Here is an 18,022-nt window from a genome sequence, read left to right as displayed (position 1 = left end):
GGGCCGCGGTCCTCGCGTGCACTTACCTGGTCCTGGCACAAAAGTTCGATTTTCTCCTCTGCCAACACAGCAATATCCTCCTCTTTTTCCTGTTCTCCTGGCTTTTCATTGTTAGAAGAGCTAGTGGTTTGCGACTCATTATCCAAGTTGATGATTTTCTCGTAAACGTGTTCCATTACCTTCCGGACTTGGAGCATGTCACTGGCGGAGAGTCTGTCTCTGCAAAAAAAAAAAAAAAAAAAAAAAAAAAAAGGGGCAGAGGGTGACGTCAGGCAATCGCCGGACGTTGTCTTACATGCTCTTTGGTGTCCCCGTTTGGTAAAGATAAAGCAAACCGCAGAAGCATAAACCAATAAATGTTTTCAGTCACTGCCTTCACCTATTTTAGAATTGCCAACATATTCTCTATAGTGTCCTCCTAAGACACAGACAGCGGGTAACTGAGATTAAATACACGTTAAGACTTACACATACATAAAGAACAGCCTTCCGGGTTTTATTCCCTTAAAGACTTTCCTAGCACAGCAGCAGACTGAATGCTCCTGGGAGGGAAGGCAGCCCCCGGTGATCACCCACAAGCCCAACAGCCAGCCGGGTATCTCCAGATGGATGTCCTGCAGGAACCTCAAACTCTCCGTGTCCAAAACTACATTCATCAGCTTCCTCACTCCCAAACCTATTTCTGTATCACTGACGTCAGGTTGCCAACCCAAGCAGCTCAGGCTCAAACTCTGAAAGCCATCCTGAACGTCAGTCATTACAAGCTGTATCTAGGACTCGCTTTAAAATAATCTGGGGTGTGTGTGTGTGTGTGTGTGTGTGTGTGTGTGTGTGTAGGTGGGTGGGAGGGAGGGGAGGCAGAGAAGAAGGAAAGTGTTCAGACTGTGTCAATAACCCTGAAGCCGTTTGACAGGATAACGGGGTTCATTCTAATCTCCTTTTCGTTATGTCTGGAAATTTCCCTAACAAAAGGTTTTTAAGTCTTGTTGAATACCTCTCTTTTGAAACTCTATCCATCCTTACATGTCCAGCTCAAATTCCATGTCCTTCAAGAAGCCTTTCCAGAAAGCTCCAGCCCCAAATCCATTTCTCCCTCTCTCCTCATTCCCCAAGTATCTGTGAAAGCAGTCTTTATATACGAACTGTGTCCTAAACTATGCTGTGGCAAGAAACAAAATCCAAGTCTTACTTTTTTGAACTTCTGTGGCCTACCACATAGGTACTTGGTAAAGGGTAAATTGTGTAAACTTTCAGTATTATGAAACTAGCTTTAGATCTATGACATGTCTCCTTTGCTATAAAAGCAATCATAAAGAATACAAAAATCTCTGGCAATTAATTAGATCCGGCATCACATGATACTACATTTACTTACTTTTTTAAGGTTTTTGCTCCCGAAGATGCGTGAGGTTGGAGGTAGAAAGGAATTTTGTTGAATTTGGGCATATTTTTCTGAAATATTAAAAGTAAAAAAGGCATAATCATTTCTATTAGCTGATGAGTGAAAATGATGTCAATAAAAAACATGATTTACCAGTTAATAGTTATTTTACAATTCAAATGAACTTTCTATGAAATTTATGGTAAGCTATCTGATCACCTAAGCCTAGTGAAAATGTATCCAGAAAAGTCTCACGTTCAGTTTCGTAATAAAACGTATACAAGATAAATGATACGTCAGTGGCAGTGTGAGACTGCAGTATGGCTCTTCCCAAATAACAATTCAAGGTATTAAAGGGAAACAAATATTACTTGCTATTTAAAGCAAAATCTCAATTCCACATTAAAACATTGGGGCTGATACTTAAGGGCCCAAACAGAAAATTCAGTGTCTGGAGAGAAACCCACAGCATCCACTTCTGAGCAAAACCACACACTCTAGGCTGGTGAGGCCCATCATCTAGCTGGAAAGGTCACTGAGGTCCTCCAACTTTCTCTCCCTCTCACATCAGGTCTGAGGTTTTAATCAAGAGTGGAAACTTCAGCCAAACGCCTAGATGTCTACCATGAAGTAAATCACATACTCAGATGAAGGATAAAATTAACTGGTCATCTTTTCTCTGGGTATTTCTCCCCTTCAAGCCTCCATGTCATATCCTGTCTGCGTGTCTCCTCTCAGGAATAAGCCACAGGCTGAACGTCAGCAATGCATCCCAGGTGAGTTTCACACTCAAAGAAAATAATGCTTATGGGGAGCTCGGACTCAGAGCTAAGAGCACAGAATACCCATCAGGTGTCACACTTGCTTTAGGTTCTTGGAGGTATATCTGGACAGAAAACACATTTTCTGGAGGTTCTAGAGATTCAATCTCTTTTCATAAGGCTTTAGGAATATATAAAACAGGTCAACAGCACATAAGAGAGTCTAGAAACAGACCCATGTGCATATAGAAATTTAGTACCTGATAAAGACAGCATTTCCAATTACTAAGAAAAGGATAGGTTATTCAAAAAAATTGTTTTGGCACACTGGCTATCTGTTTGGAGGAAGTTAGCATCCCACCTCACACTAAACAGCACACATTCTCATAAATTACAGGTCTAGACACAAACAATGATCACAGACGTACCAGAGAATAGCCAAGCAAGATGTGACACTCAGAGCCATGAAGATCAATCTGACTACATAAAAATTCAAACTTTTTGCCTGGTAAAAGACACCAACCACGAAAAAGTAATACTTCAACTGAGAGGCACAGATAATAGTCAAAGGGTGACTGTTCAATATGAAGAAGTCCTGCAAATCAGGGAGAAACACAAACTCCCCAACAGAAAAAGGAGTGAAGGATACAGAGGCAATTCACAGGAGAAGCACAAACAGCCAATACGAAAAGATGCCTAACCTCAGTACAGATGGAAGCAAACAAACCGACCCACATTAAAACAAGGATATATTTGCCATCTTTTAGCAAAGACCGACAGTGTCGGTCAGTGTGGAAAAATGGGCACTCATGCACTGTTGGAGCCTCTGTGTGGGCAAATGGGCTGTATCGTAAAATTTAAAACCTGCAGACCCTTGGATCCAGCAATTCCACTTCTAGGAATTTATCCTAAAAGTATACAAAGATACACGTACAAGGATGTTGACGGAAGCATTGTTTGTGATAGAGAACACTGGAAACAACCTTAACGTCCCTCAATCGGGGACCAGATAATTAATTATGACACATTTATACAAAGACATACTATGTAATCATTAAAAAGGAATGACCCATATGACGTACAGACATGAAAAACCATCCAAGACATATTTTTAAGCAAAAAATAAAACCAAACCAAGTTGCAGAACAGAATGTATAAGATTTTGTGCAAAATAATGAACTGTGTGTGTGTGTGTGTGTGTGTGTGTGTGTGTGTGTCTGTATCTACACACACACAGAGGCACCTACACACACACCTGGATAGTACCTGCTTGTGTATGCACAGAAAAAAGTCCTGAAGGTTGTGCATTAAACGACGAAAAGTTATTATCGCTCTAGGGAGAAGGACGGGAGTGGATGGAAGAAAGGGATGACTGGGAAAGAGGTGGGAGTTTCCCTTCATTCGTTTATTTTCTTTAATAAGCACATGACATGTTTATAACTCAATCCAACAGAGATATAAACTGACACGACTCATTACCAACTTCTTCCGCAGCCCTGGAGCTGCAGGGAAGCAGAGGGGGATTCCACTTGGAGCCTAGTTTTGACTCGAGTTTAGGACGGCACGGTCTAAAGCTGTTCTTATGCCTTCGTGATCTGGAAAGGACAAAAGGGCGAAGCAGGAGCGAAGGACACTTACATCCACAGTGATGTCAATGACCCATTGTGGCACTGTCTCATTAAGAAGCATCGACTCAGTCTCACCCCCGGAGTCTCGGCAGAGCAGCCTAAACATAACCCGTCAGGTAGTAAGTGACACGAGCAGCACAAATGACAACCCCCCGTCAGCAAACATTAGAGGGAGGGACCCTACGGAGCTCATTCCGGGCAACCCCCCCTTGACGGCAGCCAGGCGGCCTGACTCAGTCCGCCGGGAGGGAGAGCAGGGCCCCAGACCTCGAGGCCAGGCGCACACTAGCGCCGCTCCTCTGAGTCGTCGGGTGACGACAGGAACCCTGGGTGGAGGCGGAACAGCCCGGAAAGCTCTCCTGCCCGGGCGGGGCTCCCGTGCACGGCACAGGCCCCCCCCACCCCACCCTCCACGCCTGAGAGGGGCGGGGCGGTTTTGGTAATGACCCTCGGAGGATTCTGAGCTCAAGGGCAACAGAAGCGTTCCTCTCACTTCTGGCCCAGAGGAGACTCTAGTGAGCTCCCCCGTGGCTCCAGCAGGGCCTCGCTGGCAACCTGAGGGGAAGCTACTCCAGCTTCCCTGCGGGGCCTCACGAGGGACCGACCGCCTTGCACCTCAGGCCGGGGCACCACCGAGCACGACGGTTCTCAGGAGCAGCCCGAGGGACGTGCCCTGCTCTGATGCTCTGAGCAGGGACATCTGGGGATTCCTGGCCCCCCAGTCACGCTGGCTTAAGTGAGAGAAAGGGAGAGCTTCCTGCAGAAACCACCAGAGGAGCTGCCTGAAAGCAAGGTCCCGACCTGACTTTCACACGAGAGGCTCAGCTCTCAGTTAGAATGGGGCCGACTGGCATCAGACACTGAATTATCGCACGGACATGGAAAAGCTTCCGAATCACACCCATAAAAGTTAGTGATGAACAACTTATCATGTTTGGACGTGCCTGGCTGGCTCCGTCAGTAAAGCGAGCGACTCTTGATCTCGGGGTTGTGAGGCTGAGCCCCATGTTGGAGTGATCGCTTTAACAATAAAATCTTTAAAAATAACTAATTAATTGGCTAAAAAAAGTAAAATCTTAAAAAAAAACAAACCCCAGCTTATCATGTTTGAGTCCGTATCTCTTAGCAAACGGGATGCTCTCTTCGGCAGGGTCTCCGACCTTCCTTACCCGTACCTGAACAGCGTGCGTCCCCCAGCTTCACCAAAGATCACAGGAGTGTGGGGGGGGACTTGAAAATATCCATTTCCCTTCTGCACTCGGTTCTCCTGCTCCCCATTTACTAGGAAAAGATGCACATGATGTCAGTATCCAGAGCCAGTGCTCAAATGTAGCATTTTGTTTCTACAGGCTTCAAACCGCCAAGCTTTTTAAAGTTCAAAGTCTGAGAAGTCAGCCAGTCAGATAAAGGGACAAAACCAAAGCCAAATTTCCACAAAGAATGAGGACGGCAACTTGGGGTGCACCTCATGGGAAATGACTGTATACTTTTAGGGAATTTTAATCGAAGACATTAGCATCTGAGATTTGAAATAAAGAGCGAACCATCTCCTTCAGCCACAGGGAAGTCTAGGACAGCCTGTTTACGAATGGCGGTCCGCTGTTGTGCACGTGGGTAGAACGCCAAGATCGGGAAAATTTCTGCGGCCAGAAACAAATTTATGTTTTAACGGCCACCAAAGCCGATGGCAGAGGTATTAGCGCAAAGTAAAACCCCTAAAGCGGCCCAATCTCCTTCCTGTTATTCCCTGCAGATTTCATTACCCTGCTTTCTTCGTCACCTTCTGACGAAGTGCGGTTCAGCCCCACTCCAGTGCCGCCTTGTTCACAGAGACACCTCTGGTGAATCTGGAAGCCACGTCACCCTCTGACCCTACAGCACTTTCAGACCCTCTCCCACAGCACCCGACACCTCCCTGCGATCTCATAATGCTCTATCTGCTCTATCCAAGGAGCTTTCTGCCCTGCCGGAACGTCAGGCCCGAAAGGATGCGGTCCGTGCCCATTTGTCTCTATCAACCCTGCCAGCAGCTCACGACAGGCCTCCGGACGCCTGAGCTGCTCACCGAGGGGCATCTGCACGACTCTGGAGAGCCCACGGAGCACGGTGCTGGTGCCGATCACCACGATCACCACACGGGTGGAGCAAGCAGTGGTCTGGCTGCACGGTGGGTGGGCCCCGCCCCCGCCCCCGCCCCCGCCCCCGCCCTTACTACGGCAGTTTGATTTGAGGATGACCCGGATTCCTGCGGCTTTCCTTACTCCCACAGCCAAAGCCTGGACGCCAGTGCTGCAGACTGTCCTACTAGTTTTTGATCTTGATCGTCTACCTGGGCCTCTAGGGCATTCTAACTGTCACCCTGCAGGTGGAGAGGGACGGGCATGGCTGGGAATGACATGCCCACAGCTACACAGCTGATAAATGCCAGACACTGAGACCTGGCTTTTTCCACCCTCTGCTGAAGATCTTTCCGTCGAGTTTCTCTGGCTCAGAGCCCCCTGTACGATTCTGATGGGGAGGGGCGTGCACCAGATGACACAAAACAAAAGCCACCACGGGTGGGGTCGGCGCCCTCTGCGACAGGGATATCAGAAGACTGGCTTGCAGAGAAGCATGCACAAGAGACCTTGCGCACAAGAGATTTAAACTGATTATGGATGAATCAGCCAGAACAAAGGCTCTGGCAGGAGGTCCTGGTCATTACTGGCCACCAGAAGTGGGTGCTCTTCAGCAGAATCTTCAGAGAATTCAGAGAATATTCAACAGAGTGAGCCCTCGGCAGGTAGGACTCAAGGATTCTTCAACTGGCTAATAGGTGACATATGAGCTGTGAGATTGTTTTCTTTTTTTTCTCTTCATTCAATCAAACTGAATCAAAATTACAAACTCGAAACATGTTCTCCTCTACTGCCCAGAGAAAGTTATTGCCACTGTCTGAGGCACACATAACTTTTCAATGTCCTCAGTGACATTAATTCTTTACAAATACCCATTCGCTTACCCTGACACTTCTGGGTTGAAATTTGATTCTTTGAAACGTTTGGAGCCAAAATCAGGTAGATCATCAGACTAGGTAATGCCTGTGTTTCAGGCCGGCATGAATTATGACCAGGTAAGGACAGAAATGGCTTCCTGACGCAGCTAAGTAGCTAGCTCTGGAGGTGAGTCCAGCAGGGACCACAGATGCTCCGAGGAAGTCTTCTTTGGAAGAAGACTGCTAAGCCGCTTGCTTTTAAGGAGAAGGTCATTTGGATAGATAGGGTTTTTTTTACCCATCTTGAGCAGCTTCACGAAAAGTGCTCTTGGAATCTCAAGTCAAGACCGGACGTTCTTTGATACGTGGAAGGGTGATAAATTGGGCACATCACAAGTATTTATTTTGTCACGATTTAGCAAATGCTTCCAAACATTTCTTAAACATCCTTAGAATAACAAACACTCCAAGCATCTTAAACTTCTGAGTAATCTTAAGTCAATTATTTGGATATAAAAACACGAACCATGGTTTACTTCATTTTCTTCTTCATCCATTGGATTCACATGTGTTCTAGGCCAATATTCTAGGAGTGCCTGCAGTAAAAGTCCTCCTAAGTTCACTGCAAAAGAGTTAAAATGAAAAGACATGGAAAAGAGAGTTATTAGTTTTCACCTAAAAACAGAGGGAAAGAAATAAAAATTGTTTCCACATATTCGGATGTTACATTCGTAACCCGATGCCAACGATGTTTAAAAGACTTTAAAGATTTTGCCAAGTCTATTAAAATTTATCTTAGAATGTTTCAGCAGTGATAACACGGAGCAATTAACTGGTTGTTCTGATAATATGGAGCTATCTGGTTGTTCAGATATAACCATTCTTTTTTTTTTTTTTTAATGTTTATTTTTGAGAGTGAGAAAGAGCAGGTGAGCAGGGGAGGGGCAGAGGAAGGGAGAGAGAGAATCCCCAGCAGATGCCGTGTTGTCAGAGCAGAGCCCAACGTAGGGCTTGAACCTATGAACAGTGAGATCATGACCTGAGCTGGAGTCGAACACTTAACCAACTGAACCACCTAGGTGCCCCAAATAGGACCATTCTAAAAAAATGAACAAAAACAGAGGCCGGGGCGGCTCAGCTGGTTAAGCGTCTGACTCTTGATTTTGGCTCAGGTCATGATTTCACATGATTTCTCTCTGCTGACAGCAGGGAGCCTGCTTGGGATTCTCTCTCTCTCCCCATGCCCCGCTCACACTGTCTCTGTCTCTGAAAATCAATAAATAACTTAAAAAAAATTAAAAATGAACAAAAACGGGAATTACATTCTTTGAAGAACTATTTCCATACAGAGCCACTAAAACTATATTTATGTACATCAGGTATGTCTACATACTACATTCTCAGGAGAATAGCAACCAAAGATGTAATCAACAAAATATAATAGACTTTTATACGTTTCTTCTCACACTACACAAGAATTAACTCAAAATAGATTAAAGATTTGACTGTCAGAACCATAAAACTCCTAGAAGAAGGGGTGCCTGGGTGGCTCAGTCCGTCAAGCGTCCAACTTCGGCTCAGCTCATGATCTCGTGGTTGGTGAGCTCGAGCCCCACGTCGGGCTCTGTGCTGAGAGCTCAGAGCCTGGAACCTGCTTCGGATTCTGTGTCTCCCTCTCTCTCTGTTCCTCCCCTACTCGTGCTCTGTCTCTTTCTCTCTCAAGATTAAATAAAAATTTTAAAAACTAAGGAAAAAAAAAAAAACCCTAGAAGAAAACATAGGCAGCGAGGTCCTGGAGCTTGGTGATAATTTTTTGGATCTGACACCAAAAGCAAAAACAACAAAAGCAAAAGTGAGCTAGTGGGACTACATCAGGCTAACAAGCTCCGCACAGCAAAGGAAACCATCAACAAAATGAAAAGGCAGCCTACGGCATAGGAGAAATCTCTACAAATCATAGATCTGATAAGGGGTTAATACCCAAAATACACAAGGAATTCATACAACTCAATGGCAAAAAGAAAAACGGAAAACAAGCAATCCAATTAAAAAATGGGGAGAAAGGGGCGCCCGGCTGGTTCAGTTGATGGAGCATGTGACTCCGATCTCAGGGACTGTGAGTTCAAGCCCCACACTGGGTACAGAGATCACTTAAGAATAAAATCTTAAAAAAAAAAAATGGACAGAAGATCTGAATAGACATTTTCCCAAAGAAGACATACAGATGGCCAACAAGTACATGAAAAAAAATGCTCAACATCACTAATCATCGGGGAAATGCAAATCAAAAGCACAACCTCACACACATTAGAATGGCTAGCACCAAAAAGATAAAAGGTAAGTGTTCATGAAAATGTGCGTAAAGGGAACCCTCTTACACTGTTGGTGGGAACATAAACTGGTGCAGTCACTGTGCAAAACAGTATGCAGTCTCCTCAAGAAATTAAAAATAGTAAATGCCGTATTATCTCGCAATTCCACTTCTGGGTATTTACCAAAGAAAATGAAAAAACCAACTGAAAAAGATATACACACCCTTATGTTCACTGCAGCAGTATTTACAGTAGCCAAGATATGGAAACCAAGTGTTCATCGATAGATGAACGGATAAAGAAAAAATGTGGTACATAGGTACAACGGAATGTTATTCAGCCACAAGAAAGAACACAATCCTGCCATCTGTGATAATTCAGTTGGACCTTGAGGGGTATGTGAAGTAAGACAGAGAAAGAAAATACCAGATGATCTCACATATATGTCGAATCTTAAAAAGAAACAAAAGACAAAATAGACTGGTGGTCGCCAGAGGCAGGGAGCAGTGACGTGAAGCGGATATCAAAAGGTACAAACTTCCAGTTATCACATAAGTAAGTCATGGTGACTACTATTGTGCACATTTGAAAGCTGCTAACAGGGCAGATCTTAGACGTTCTCATCATAAGCAACAACAACAACAACAACAAACATGTGTTAACTATGTACTGTGGTAATGGATATTAACTAGATTTATGATCATTTTGCAATATATACAAATATTGAATCAGGTTGGACATCTGAAACTAATATAATGTCACATGCCAATTATACCTCAATTAAAAACAAACAAAACAAAGGAAGACACCAGAACTGTTTCCCAGCTTCACTTTTCCTACCCTAACAGATTTCCAGAAAGGATTAGGGGTAGAGACTGTGCTGTGTGTTTAATTGTTAAAGGTAAACCACAGACTGCGAGGAAAACCCAGGCCCCCACAACATTTATTTATCTTAAAACCAATTTATTCAAAGTTACTTATTTATTTATTTTGAGAGAGAAAGAGAGCCTGAGCTGGGGAGGGGAGAGAGAGGGAGGGAGAAGAGAATCCCAAGCAGGCTCCGTGCTGTCAGCGTGGGGCCCAACACAGGACTCAAACTCACCCACCGTGAGATCACGACCTGAGCCAAAATCGAGAGTCGGACACTTAACCGACTGAGCCACCCAGGCGCCCCAAGACCCCCAAAACATTTAAAACGGTATAGCATTTTCAAATTCCATGAGGGAATATATGTATTTCTTGAAAAGTGATTTAAAAATGCCCAAACATTGTTAAAAAAAAAAAGGGAGCACATAGCGAAGAAAACCAAAGCAAACCAAACACAAACAAAAAAACCTAACCCAGCACAGATCCACCTTCTCTTTCGAAAGGAGGGAGGGAAGGACACTTAAACGCACGTTTTGGATCTGACCCGTCAGGGCTGCTGAAGCCAGCGTCTTTTGCAGAAACCCAAGCGGCAAAACAATCACTCTCATCCAAAGTAATCGTCAACATCTGTCAAAATAAAAACACTGTTAGCAGCATTCCATTTCAACACATTCTCCAAATATGCCCCTACGTATCTGTACTAAGTGCTAAGCCACAGATTCAGGACCAAAATGTGTTTCATGGGATTCACTGGAGCTACAGTTTAATTTCCTGGGATACCAAAAGGCACTTTTTAACTGCATTTGCCAAGTATTAACATGAAAAACTTACTGCGTTCATACCTAAACATAGGACTCCGTACTTAATAATACTTAATTTTGAGCTACATAAGAAACTTTCAACTATCCCAAATTGTACGAATGTCAGTTGCAAACTCACCCCTGTTTTTAAGTCTACTGAGAACCAATTTGGCACATACACCATCTTAAATCTTTTCTTAATTTCATCCTCAAAATCCACTTTGCCCAGATCTTCAACTTTACATGCCTATACAGCAAAAAGAAAGTATGGGAATTATCAATATAAGTGGTGAACTGATTTGATTCCGACTTAGGTACTCAAAATTTTACACATATTCACATCTGTCTCAATAAAATGGAGTCAAAGAAACATTTCAACAAGGACGTGGCCAAATAGTTGCAGGTAGATGCTTTAAGACAAAAATATCCGCGATTACACTTTTAAGTTAAAAGAAAAAAAAAAACAAACCCAAAACACAAAACGTTCTCTTTTTGGAATTGTCATGTTGGTCATACTGATAAAACACATCATCACACTGACCTGGAAGCAATGTTAAATGAGGCACAGACAATCTTCCAGGAACAAAGAACAGTTACTAAACACCCTAGGAGACCCGGGCAGCTGCTGTGAAGACGAGAAGTAAGGTTTCTCTTTCTTGACCCTTCCGATCTCTCCTTCACTGCCCTCGAGTGCTCCCCAGAGGCGTGTCCTGACCTCCGCGGGAGCCCTGGGGCGTTTCCCATCACAGCTCACCTCCATTCCGATCCGTGTCGCGGAATACTCCCTCCACCACCTCGTCACATCAATGTGGCTCTTTCCTGAGGGTCAGCTGTCTTCTCGAAGGCTGACTCTGCTGCCTCTCCTCTATCCCGTGCCTCCCCGATGGCACATGGAGACCACTTATTCCCTCGCCTCCACGTAGAGATGCCTATTTCTCTGAGGCTGCAGGATACTACTCTACCCCGTTCCCTCATTCCACCGGGCAACCTCTGTGGCCGCTCTCCCTGGGTAGAGGCTGGGGATCCTGCTAACATCCTACAGTGCACAGGACAGATCCCACTCCACCCTGCCTTCCTCGACAAAGACTTACTTGGCCCAAAATGTCAATAGTGTCAAGGATCAGGAACTGTGATGTATTCTTGTTAAGGCAAGGCAGCATATAGCAGAAAGGTTCCATTCAAATTTTAGGTGCTTAAAAAGATGAACTATGGCCTTATCTATTATTTGTATTAAAAAGTACCCCCAAATAAGGTATTATTGCAATCAAATCTTAACTTACACACTTACTATCTTGGTTACTACGTATTTTTTTTACAATAAACAATACAGGTGATACATGATCCAATAACTTACGTTTTATACAAAAAGATACTCACCTTCAATACATCCCAATATGCCACATTATTATTGGTATCTTTGGTTAATATATGTCTCTTATCATTAAGAATGTGACACTGAATAATACTAGCACCCCCTAAAGGAAAAAAGAAACCCACACGATTAGCAAAACAATTCTCTATTTAAATTCACAGTATGGCAATAATCACTAACTGGCATGTAACAACATAAATCATAACATCCATCAGAAAGAAGGCGAGTCAAAATATACATAGATGTTAATATATATATATACGTATAATTATATCTAAGGCAATTTAAGGCCAAAGAAAAACTGTCTCATCTTAAAAACAGATTATAGCTTTAAAAACTCCCTACTTCGAGGGGCTTCTAGTGGAAAATTGTTAAGGGCAAACCTTAACAATTAAGTTAAGTTTTACCCAGTGGGAAAAGTTCACAATTATTATTATTGTTATTTTTTAATATAATTTGTTGTCAAATTGGTTTCCCTACAACACCCAGTGCTCATCCCAACAGGTGCCCTCCTCGATACCCATCACCTCCCCTCCCCCCCCTCCCACCCCCCATCAGCCCTCAGTTTGTTCTCAGTTTTTAAGAGTCTCTTATGCTTTGGCTCTCTCCCACTCTAACCTCTTTTTTTTTTCCTTCCCCTCCCCCATGGGTTTCTGTTAAGGTTCTCAGGATCCACATAAGAGTGAAAACATATGGTATCTGTCCTTCTCTGTATGGCTTATTTCACTTAGCATCACACTCTCCAGTTCCATCCACGTTGCTACAAAGGGCCATATTTCGTTCTTTCTCATTGCCAAGTAGTATTCCATTGTGTATATAAACCACAATTTCTTTATCCACTCATCAGTTGATGGACATTTAGGCTCTTTCCATCATTTGGCCATTGTTGAAAGGGCTGCTATAAATACCCACTGGGAAAAGTTCAATCGGTGACAGAAAATCTCTGAATCAGTCCCATGGCTAACTTTTGCTTCCTGTCTTCCTTCTCTCTCTGATGCCACCTGCATGGACATCGAACTGCAGACGAAGACACCAGTAAGTACCTTGACCCCACACTCCAGCATTCAAGACAGAGTTGCCGCTTCCAGGGGCAGCACAGAGAATACAAGGATCAGACCGGACTTTTTCTGCCTTGTGCCAAGAGACAACATTCAACTCTCTAGATTTTGCAGAGTGGTTTGGCTTTTCCAACACCATCATTATTCTGATGCTAGGCAAAAAGACTGTACCTCAAGAAAGCCCACTTTCTAAAGTCACTAAATCGCATTTAAAAAAAAACAACTTATTTTTGAGAGTGAGAGAAAGAGAAAGAGAGAGAGAGAGAGAGAGAGAGAGAGAGAGAGAGAAAATGAGTGGGGAGGGGGACAGAATATCTGAAGCGGGTTCTGTGCTGACCACAGAGAACCTGATGCGGAGCTTGAACTCACGGCCTGAGCCGAAGTCAGACATCTAACCGACTGAGCCACCCAGGAACCCCAACACTAAGTAGCATTTCAAAAATATATTTCTTCTATTAAAAATAAACCTATATACTGTGTCTCCTGTTGACAGGAGAATTACATTTAAAGGAAAGTCATCTCCTTTTTGTCTATCTCTTAGTAACTATAATTAACCTTAGTAAAAAGTATCGTACCTTCCACCTTCCCTACTCACCTTTAATAACCTGGTCAGGCTGCGTACAAAGTGGTGTTATAGGATTTGTACAGTCATTGTCATAATCTCCGGAGGCTCTGAAATTATGAATTCCCTTCAAGGTCTAAAGGAACAAAATTCATTTTTTAATCATTTTACGCTTTATAATTTGCCAATCCGTTTCAAGTGGCAAGAAAAACAAAGAACAAGAAAAAACAAAACAGTAAAATCAACCACAAAATATTTAGTGACAAAGTACAATTACCTACCACGATTTAAAAAAAAAAAAAAAAGTATTAAGAAGGGAATGTCAACATTATCTTTTTGGAGAGAAAAATAAGCAATCTTCCAGGTAAAGCTATTGTTGATTTCAAATCGGGACAATGAAATTTAGACAAGATACATAACATTTTTTACCATACCAAGAAAGCCCACTTGACTGGCATATAAACAAATAAATGTAAACACACTCTCTTTTATTATCCACAAATAATCTGATAAGCAAGAAAACTTAAATGTTCTTTAAACAACATTTAAGGATTAGGAGTATTTTTGATGACTTCTCTATGCGTATCCTCTAATTCTATCCCTGTTCTACAAACCATGAGGGAAAAGGAAATGAATTTGAAAGCACAATTTTCTAATTCTCTTATGCTTAGGAAAACAGAATCCTAGCCAAGTGTCCCTGCCGTGTTGGTACGGGGATTCCCCACTTTCCAAAAATAAAGCGTTCATATGAAAACTTCCATAAGCCGAAACAGTGTAAAGACAAAGAAGCAATCGCCATTTCATAAAAGCAACGATCCTCTTCCGATTTCTTTTGGTTACAGAAACTGGGTAACACAGGAATTTGCAGAAGTGAAGTAGTATAAAGCAAACTTCTGGACAGTGGGGGAAACCTGTACCCAGGCTGCCTTCAAATGCAGTTCTGTGAGGTCAGAAGCTATACTAATATTTTTTGGTTTTACCGGGCAACAGTGCCTATTCTAAGCACAACAAATGTCCACTTGGCTCCTGACAAAGAAGTCGGAAGCTTCATGTTGACTTTTACCTTAATTTTAGTACAATCCTTAGGATGATTCACAGAGGCTTTCATGTTTTTGCCACTGTTCAAAAGCATGCTGGGCTTTTTCATCTTGAGCATTTGCTACTGGTGTCCGGCAGGTCTGTGATAACAAACCACATGTTTGCACACCTTTGCCAGGTGTATGGAAGCTCACTTACCCATTTATTTACTGTAGACTTAGTCGTCGCGACCCAGATTGCGGGAGGGGGATCAGCTGACCTATCAAGCTCCATCTGAAAACAAAGCACAGAAACATTGCTTTCTTGAGTGCTGACTCTCCTGAGTCGCTGGGACTAGCTATGTATTATTAAATATCGACTCCTGCTGACGGTACCCTGGCATGCGTTAAAAAGCTAGGGGGCATGGGGCGCCTGGGTGGCTCAGTCTGTCAAGTGTCTGACCTCGGCTCAGGTCGTGAGCTTATGGTTCGTGGGTTCAAACCTTGTGTTGGGCTCTGTGCTGACAGCTCGGAGCCTGGAGCCTGCTCCAAATTCTGTGTCTCCCTCTCTCTCTGTCCTTCCCCCCAACTCATGCTCTCTCTCGCTCTCAAAAATAAATAATAAACATTGAGAAAAAAAAAAAAAAAAAAAAAGCTAGGGATGCACAGGGGCACCTGGGTGGCTCAGTTGGTTGAGTGTCTGACTTGATTTCAGCTCAGGTCGTGGTCCCAGGCTCATGGGAATGAGCCCCGCAGAAGGCTCTGTGCTGAGTGTGGAGCCTGCTTGGGATTCTCTATCTCCCTCTGCCCCTCTCCCCTGCTTGCTCTCAAATAAAAATTTTTTAAAAAGAGGGAGAAAAGCTACGGATGCACAGAATGATGAGGCAGTCTCTTTGCTAAAGGAAGCGTGGCCTCATAAAAGTATAATAGGGGTGACTTCTCATCAAAAACAGTGGCTTAAAGTCTGTGTGATTTTAAATTAATTAATTAATCAGGGGATCCAAACAGGTACAGTCAAAAGGATGACTTACATAATTTTTGTTTTTGCTCTTTTGTTTTTCTGTTCTTTTTTAAGTTTATTTTATTTTTTGAGAGAGAGCGTGCACGCGTGTGCACACAAGGCGGAGGGGAGGGGCAGAGAAAAGGAGAGACAGAATCCCAAGCAGGTTCCATGCCATCAGTGCAGAGCCTGATGTAGGGCTCAAACTCCCGAACCATGAAATCGTGACCTGACCCGAGATCAAGAGTTGGATGCTTAACCGACCTGGCGCCCCTATTCTTTCTTAATGATAAAGAAATAGATCTTTCTCTATGAAGATGTTTGTACTAAAAAAACATCCTGAGAATACAGCAAAAGTGAAAAGTATGCAAGTAAGTCCCCCCCCCCCAACCTAAGAATAGTACACCTGTGAATAGCTTACTGCGTCTTCTGTATTTTTAAAATAGCACGCGTATAGAAACACATCCCTGCACCCATGTACATAGTCTGCACACAAAATCACTCTGTAGTCAGTCAACCACTATTCTTCCCGTGCCAGGAAACGGAAGGTTGGGAGTTGTGGGACAGGCTGGACTCCTCGCAAGAAGGAATCCCCTCAGTTCAGAGTGACATTTCTTGTAACACACAGTTATGTGGGCACTAAGTCCTTTTAGGCTTTCCTCTCCCCTGGCACTGTAAAACGCCTCCCTGCCGTCTGCCCCCAGGAGCCTGCTTCCTGCACACAGGCTCTGACTGCAGCAACTCCCTTGCTTCTCTAGGATTACTGGGTGTGTCCCTGGGGGGCACCACCTATTCTGAAGAGCTGTACTCGGCCAGTCTGTGTGCGCTCATAGGCCACAAGCATCCCCTCAACCGTCTCATTTGACCTCTATTCCTTTGCTTCAGCTCTTCCTCTTATACTGTGGTCTGGGTTTCAGATGTCGCTCAGTTTTGTGGGTATCTGCAGTTTTGTCTCTTGCTTTCCTGATTGTTTTTGGACGATTGTTGTGAAAAGGAAGTCGTGCTGCCTTTATGCCTCCATTTTAAATCTGGAGTTCTCTTCAGTACGGTTTTAACGTGCAATGCTGAGACGATCAGTGAGGCCGAACGCGCGGTCATGTGATGACAGGCCATTCTGCAGTCCAGGCTTCACTTTTAGCACGTGTCAATATGGACGGCTTCCCAAGTACTCTTTCACCAACACGCCGGACGCTGGTCAGCAATCGGGACTGCTGTGAGGTAGAAACGTCAGGTTTGGAGGATGAACCGGCTCGTTCTCTTCTTCCGAAGCATTCTTCCACATCCTCCCTCGGAGGCAGTGGTCTTTCTGCTTTGCTGTCTGCTCGCGGACACCTGAACTTGTCACATTCCTCCACTTAGGACAGGTTAGCAAAGCCGGGGGAGCTCAGGAGCAACGTGGGGCAATCGCACTGGGATTCGGCAGTGGGAGAGCTACGTGACCCGAACGTACCCAAAAAGTCACAATCTCTTCTACAGATGACTAGTAAAACTTAAAATATCTTTTTTTCACCACCCCACAGCTGTGTGAGTTTGTTCTAATACAGATTTTGCTGGATTTGGCCAGCACGTGTAACAATGTTAGGCACAAAACTAAAACACAGGACATACCTTGAGAACGGGTGCCTTTTCTTCACAAATTAGTACCCGAATGTCAGGGTTTCTTAGGTCTGTACAGTAAATCTTCCTGTCCCTTCCACCGGAATACACGTGTGTGAAGGCGTCATTGACCTGCAAAGCCCAAACGCCTTCATCATGGACTCGGTACGTCGCTATACATCTCTGTTGGCCAAGGGACCAAAGGCGAATTGTCCCATCAGAACTGCCCGAAAGGCACTGAAAACAGAGAAAGTTAACGTTAGAAAAAGTTCCGGCCAGAAGGTTCCTGCTTTCCTGTGTTCTGCAGCCGGTGTCTGTCCTTGTTGACGCTACACTGTCAAACGCACAGGTCCGACAACCTGTATTTCTGCCTCTGATAAAGACTTCTGATAAGCACGCACCATAGGCTCACACGACCGAAGGCAACAGTACCTGCTCAAGCAAGGGGAAAAAAACTGCCTTTGTCCTCTCTTGGCTGGCCACATGCAGAATTAGCATCCCCTGGGAAGTTGTTAAAAATGCAGATTCCTGGGTCCGATTCCAGACTTAATGTGGCAGAAACTGTGGTGGGGCCCAGCAATCCATGCTTTGATGGGCTCTCCAGGTCATTCTGGTACTCTAAGGTTGACAAGCTTTGCACTAGGCCAGCAAGCCTATTAGAGCCAGGGGTCACACTCCGTCTCATCCCCCTGCTC

General features: G+C 44.1%; 1 protein-coding gene across 3 annotated transcripts in view; it reads right to left on the bottom strand.

The window, feature by feature from the left end:
- The window catches only part of WDR48 (WD repeat domain 48), a 43,932-nt gene that overhangs the window by 2,620 nt on the left and 23,290 nt on the right, over positions 1-18,022 (bottom strand). For 2 of the 3 annotated variants that reach the window (XM_058729455.1, XM_058729454.1), the window contains 11 exons: positions 17,340-17,564; positions 14,952-15,026; positions 13,749-13,851; positions 12,101-12,198; positions 10,863-10,970; positions 10,454-10,550; positions 7,271-7,366; positions 4,946-5,051; positions 3,781-3,868; positions 1,376-1,452; positions 27-219 (listed from right to left, as the gene is read on the bottom strand). In XM_058729455.1, coding sequence (XP_058585438.1) covers positions 27-219; positions 1,376-1,452; positions 3,781-3,868; positions 4,946-5,051; positions 7,271-7,366; positions 10,454-10,550; positions 10,863-10,970; positions 12,101-12,198; positions 13,749-13,851; positions 14,952-15,026; positions 17,340-17,564 — 1,266 coding nt within the window. Of the gene's footprint in view, positions 1-26; positions 220-1,375; positions 1,453-3,780; positions 3,869-4,945; positions 5,052-7,270; positions 7,367-10,396; positions 10,551-10,862; positions 10,971-12,100; positions 12,199-13,748; positions 13,852-14,951; positions 15,027-17,339; positions 17,565-18,022 lie in introns of all 3 variants that reach the window. The other variant, XM_058729453.1, reaches the window with a different exon arrangement.

This window comes from Neofelis nebulosa, chromosome 5 (assembly GCF_028018385.1).
Source record: "Neofelis nebulosa isolate mNeoNeb1 chromosome 5, mNeoNeb1.pri, whole genome shotgun sequence".
Lineage (NCBI taxonomy): Eukaryota > Metazoa > Chordata > Mammalia > Carnivora > Felidae > Neofelis > Neofelis nebulosa.
The sequence above is the reverse complement of the archived record's forward strand: the minus strand, read 5'-3'. Positions and strand labels throughout refer to the sequence as shown.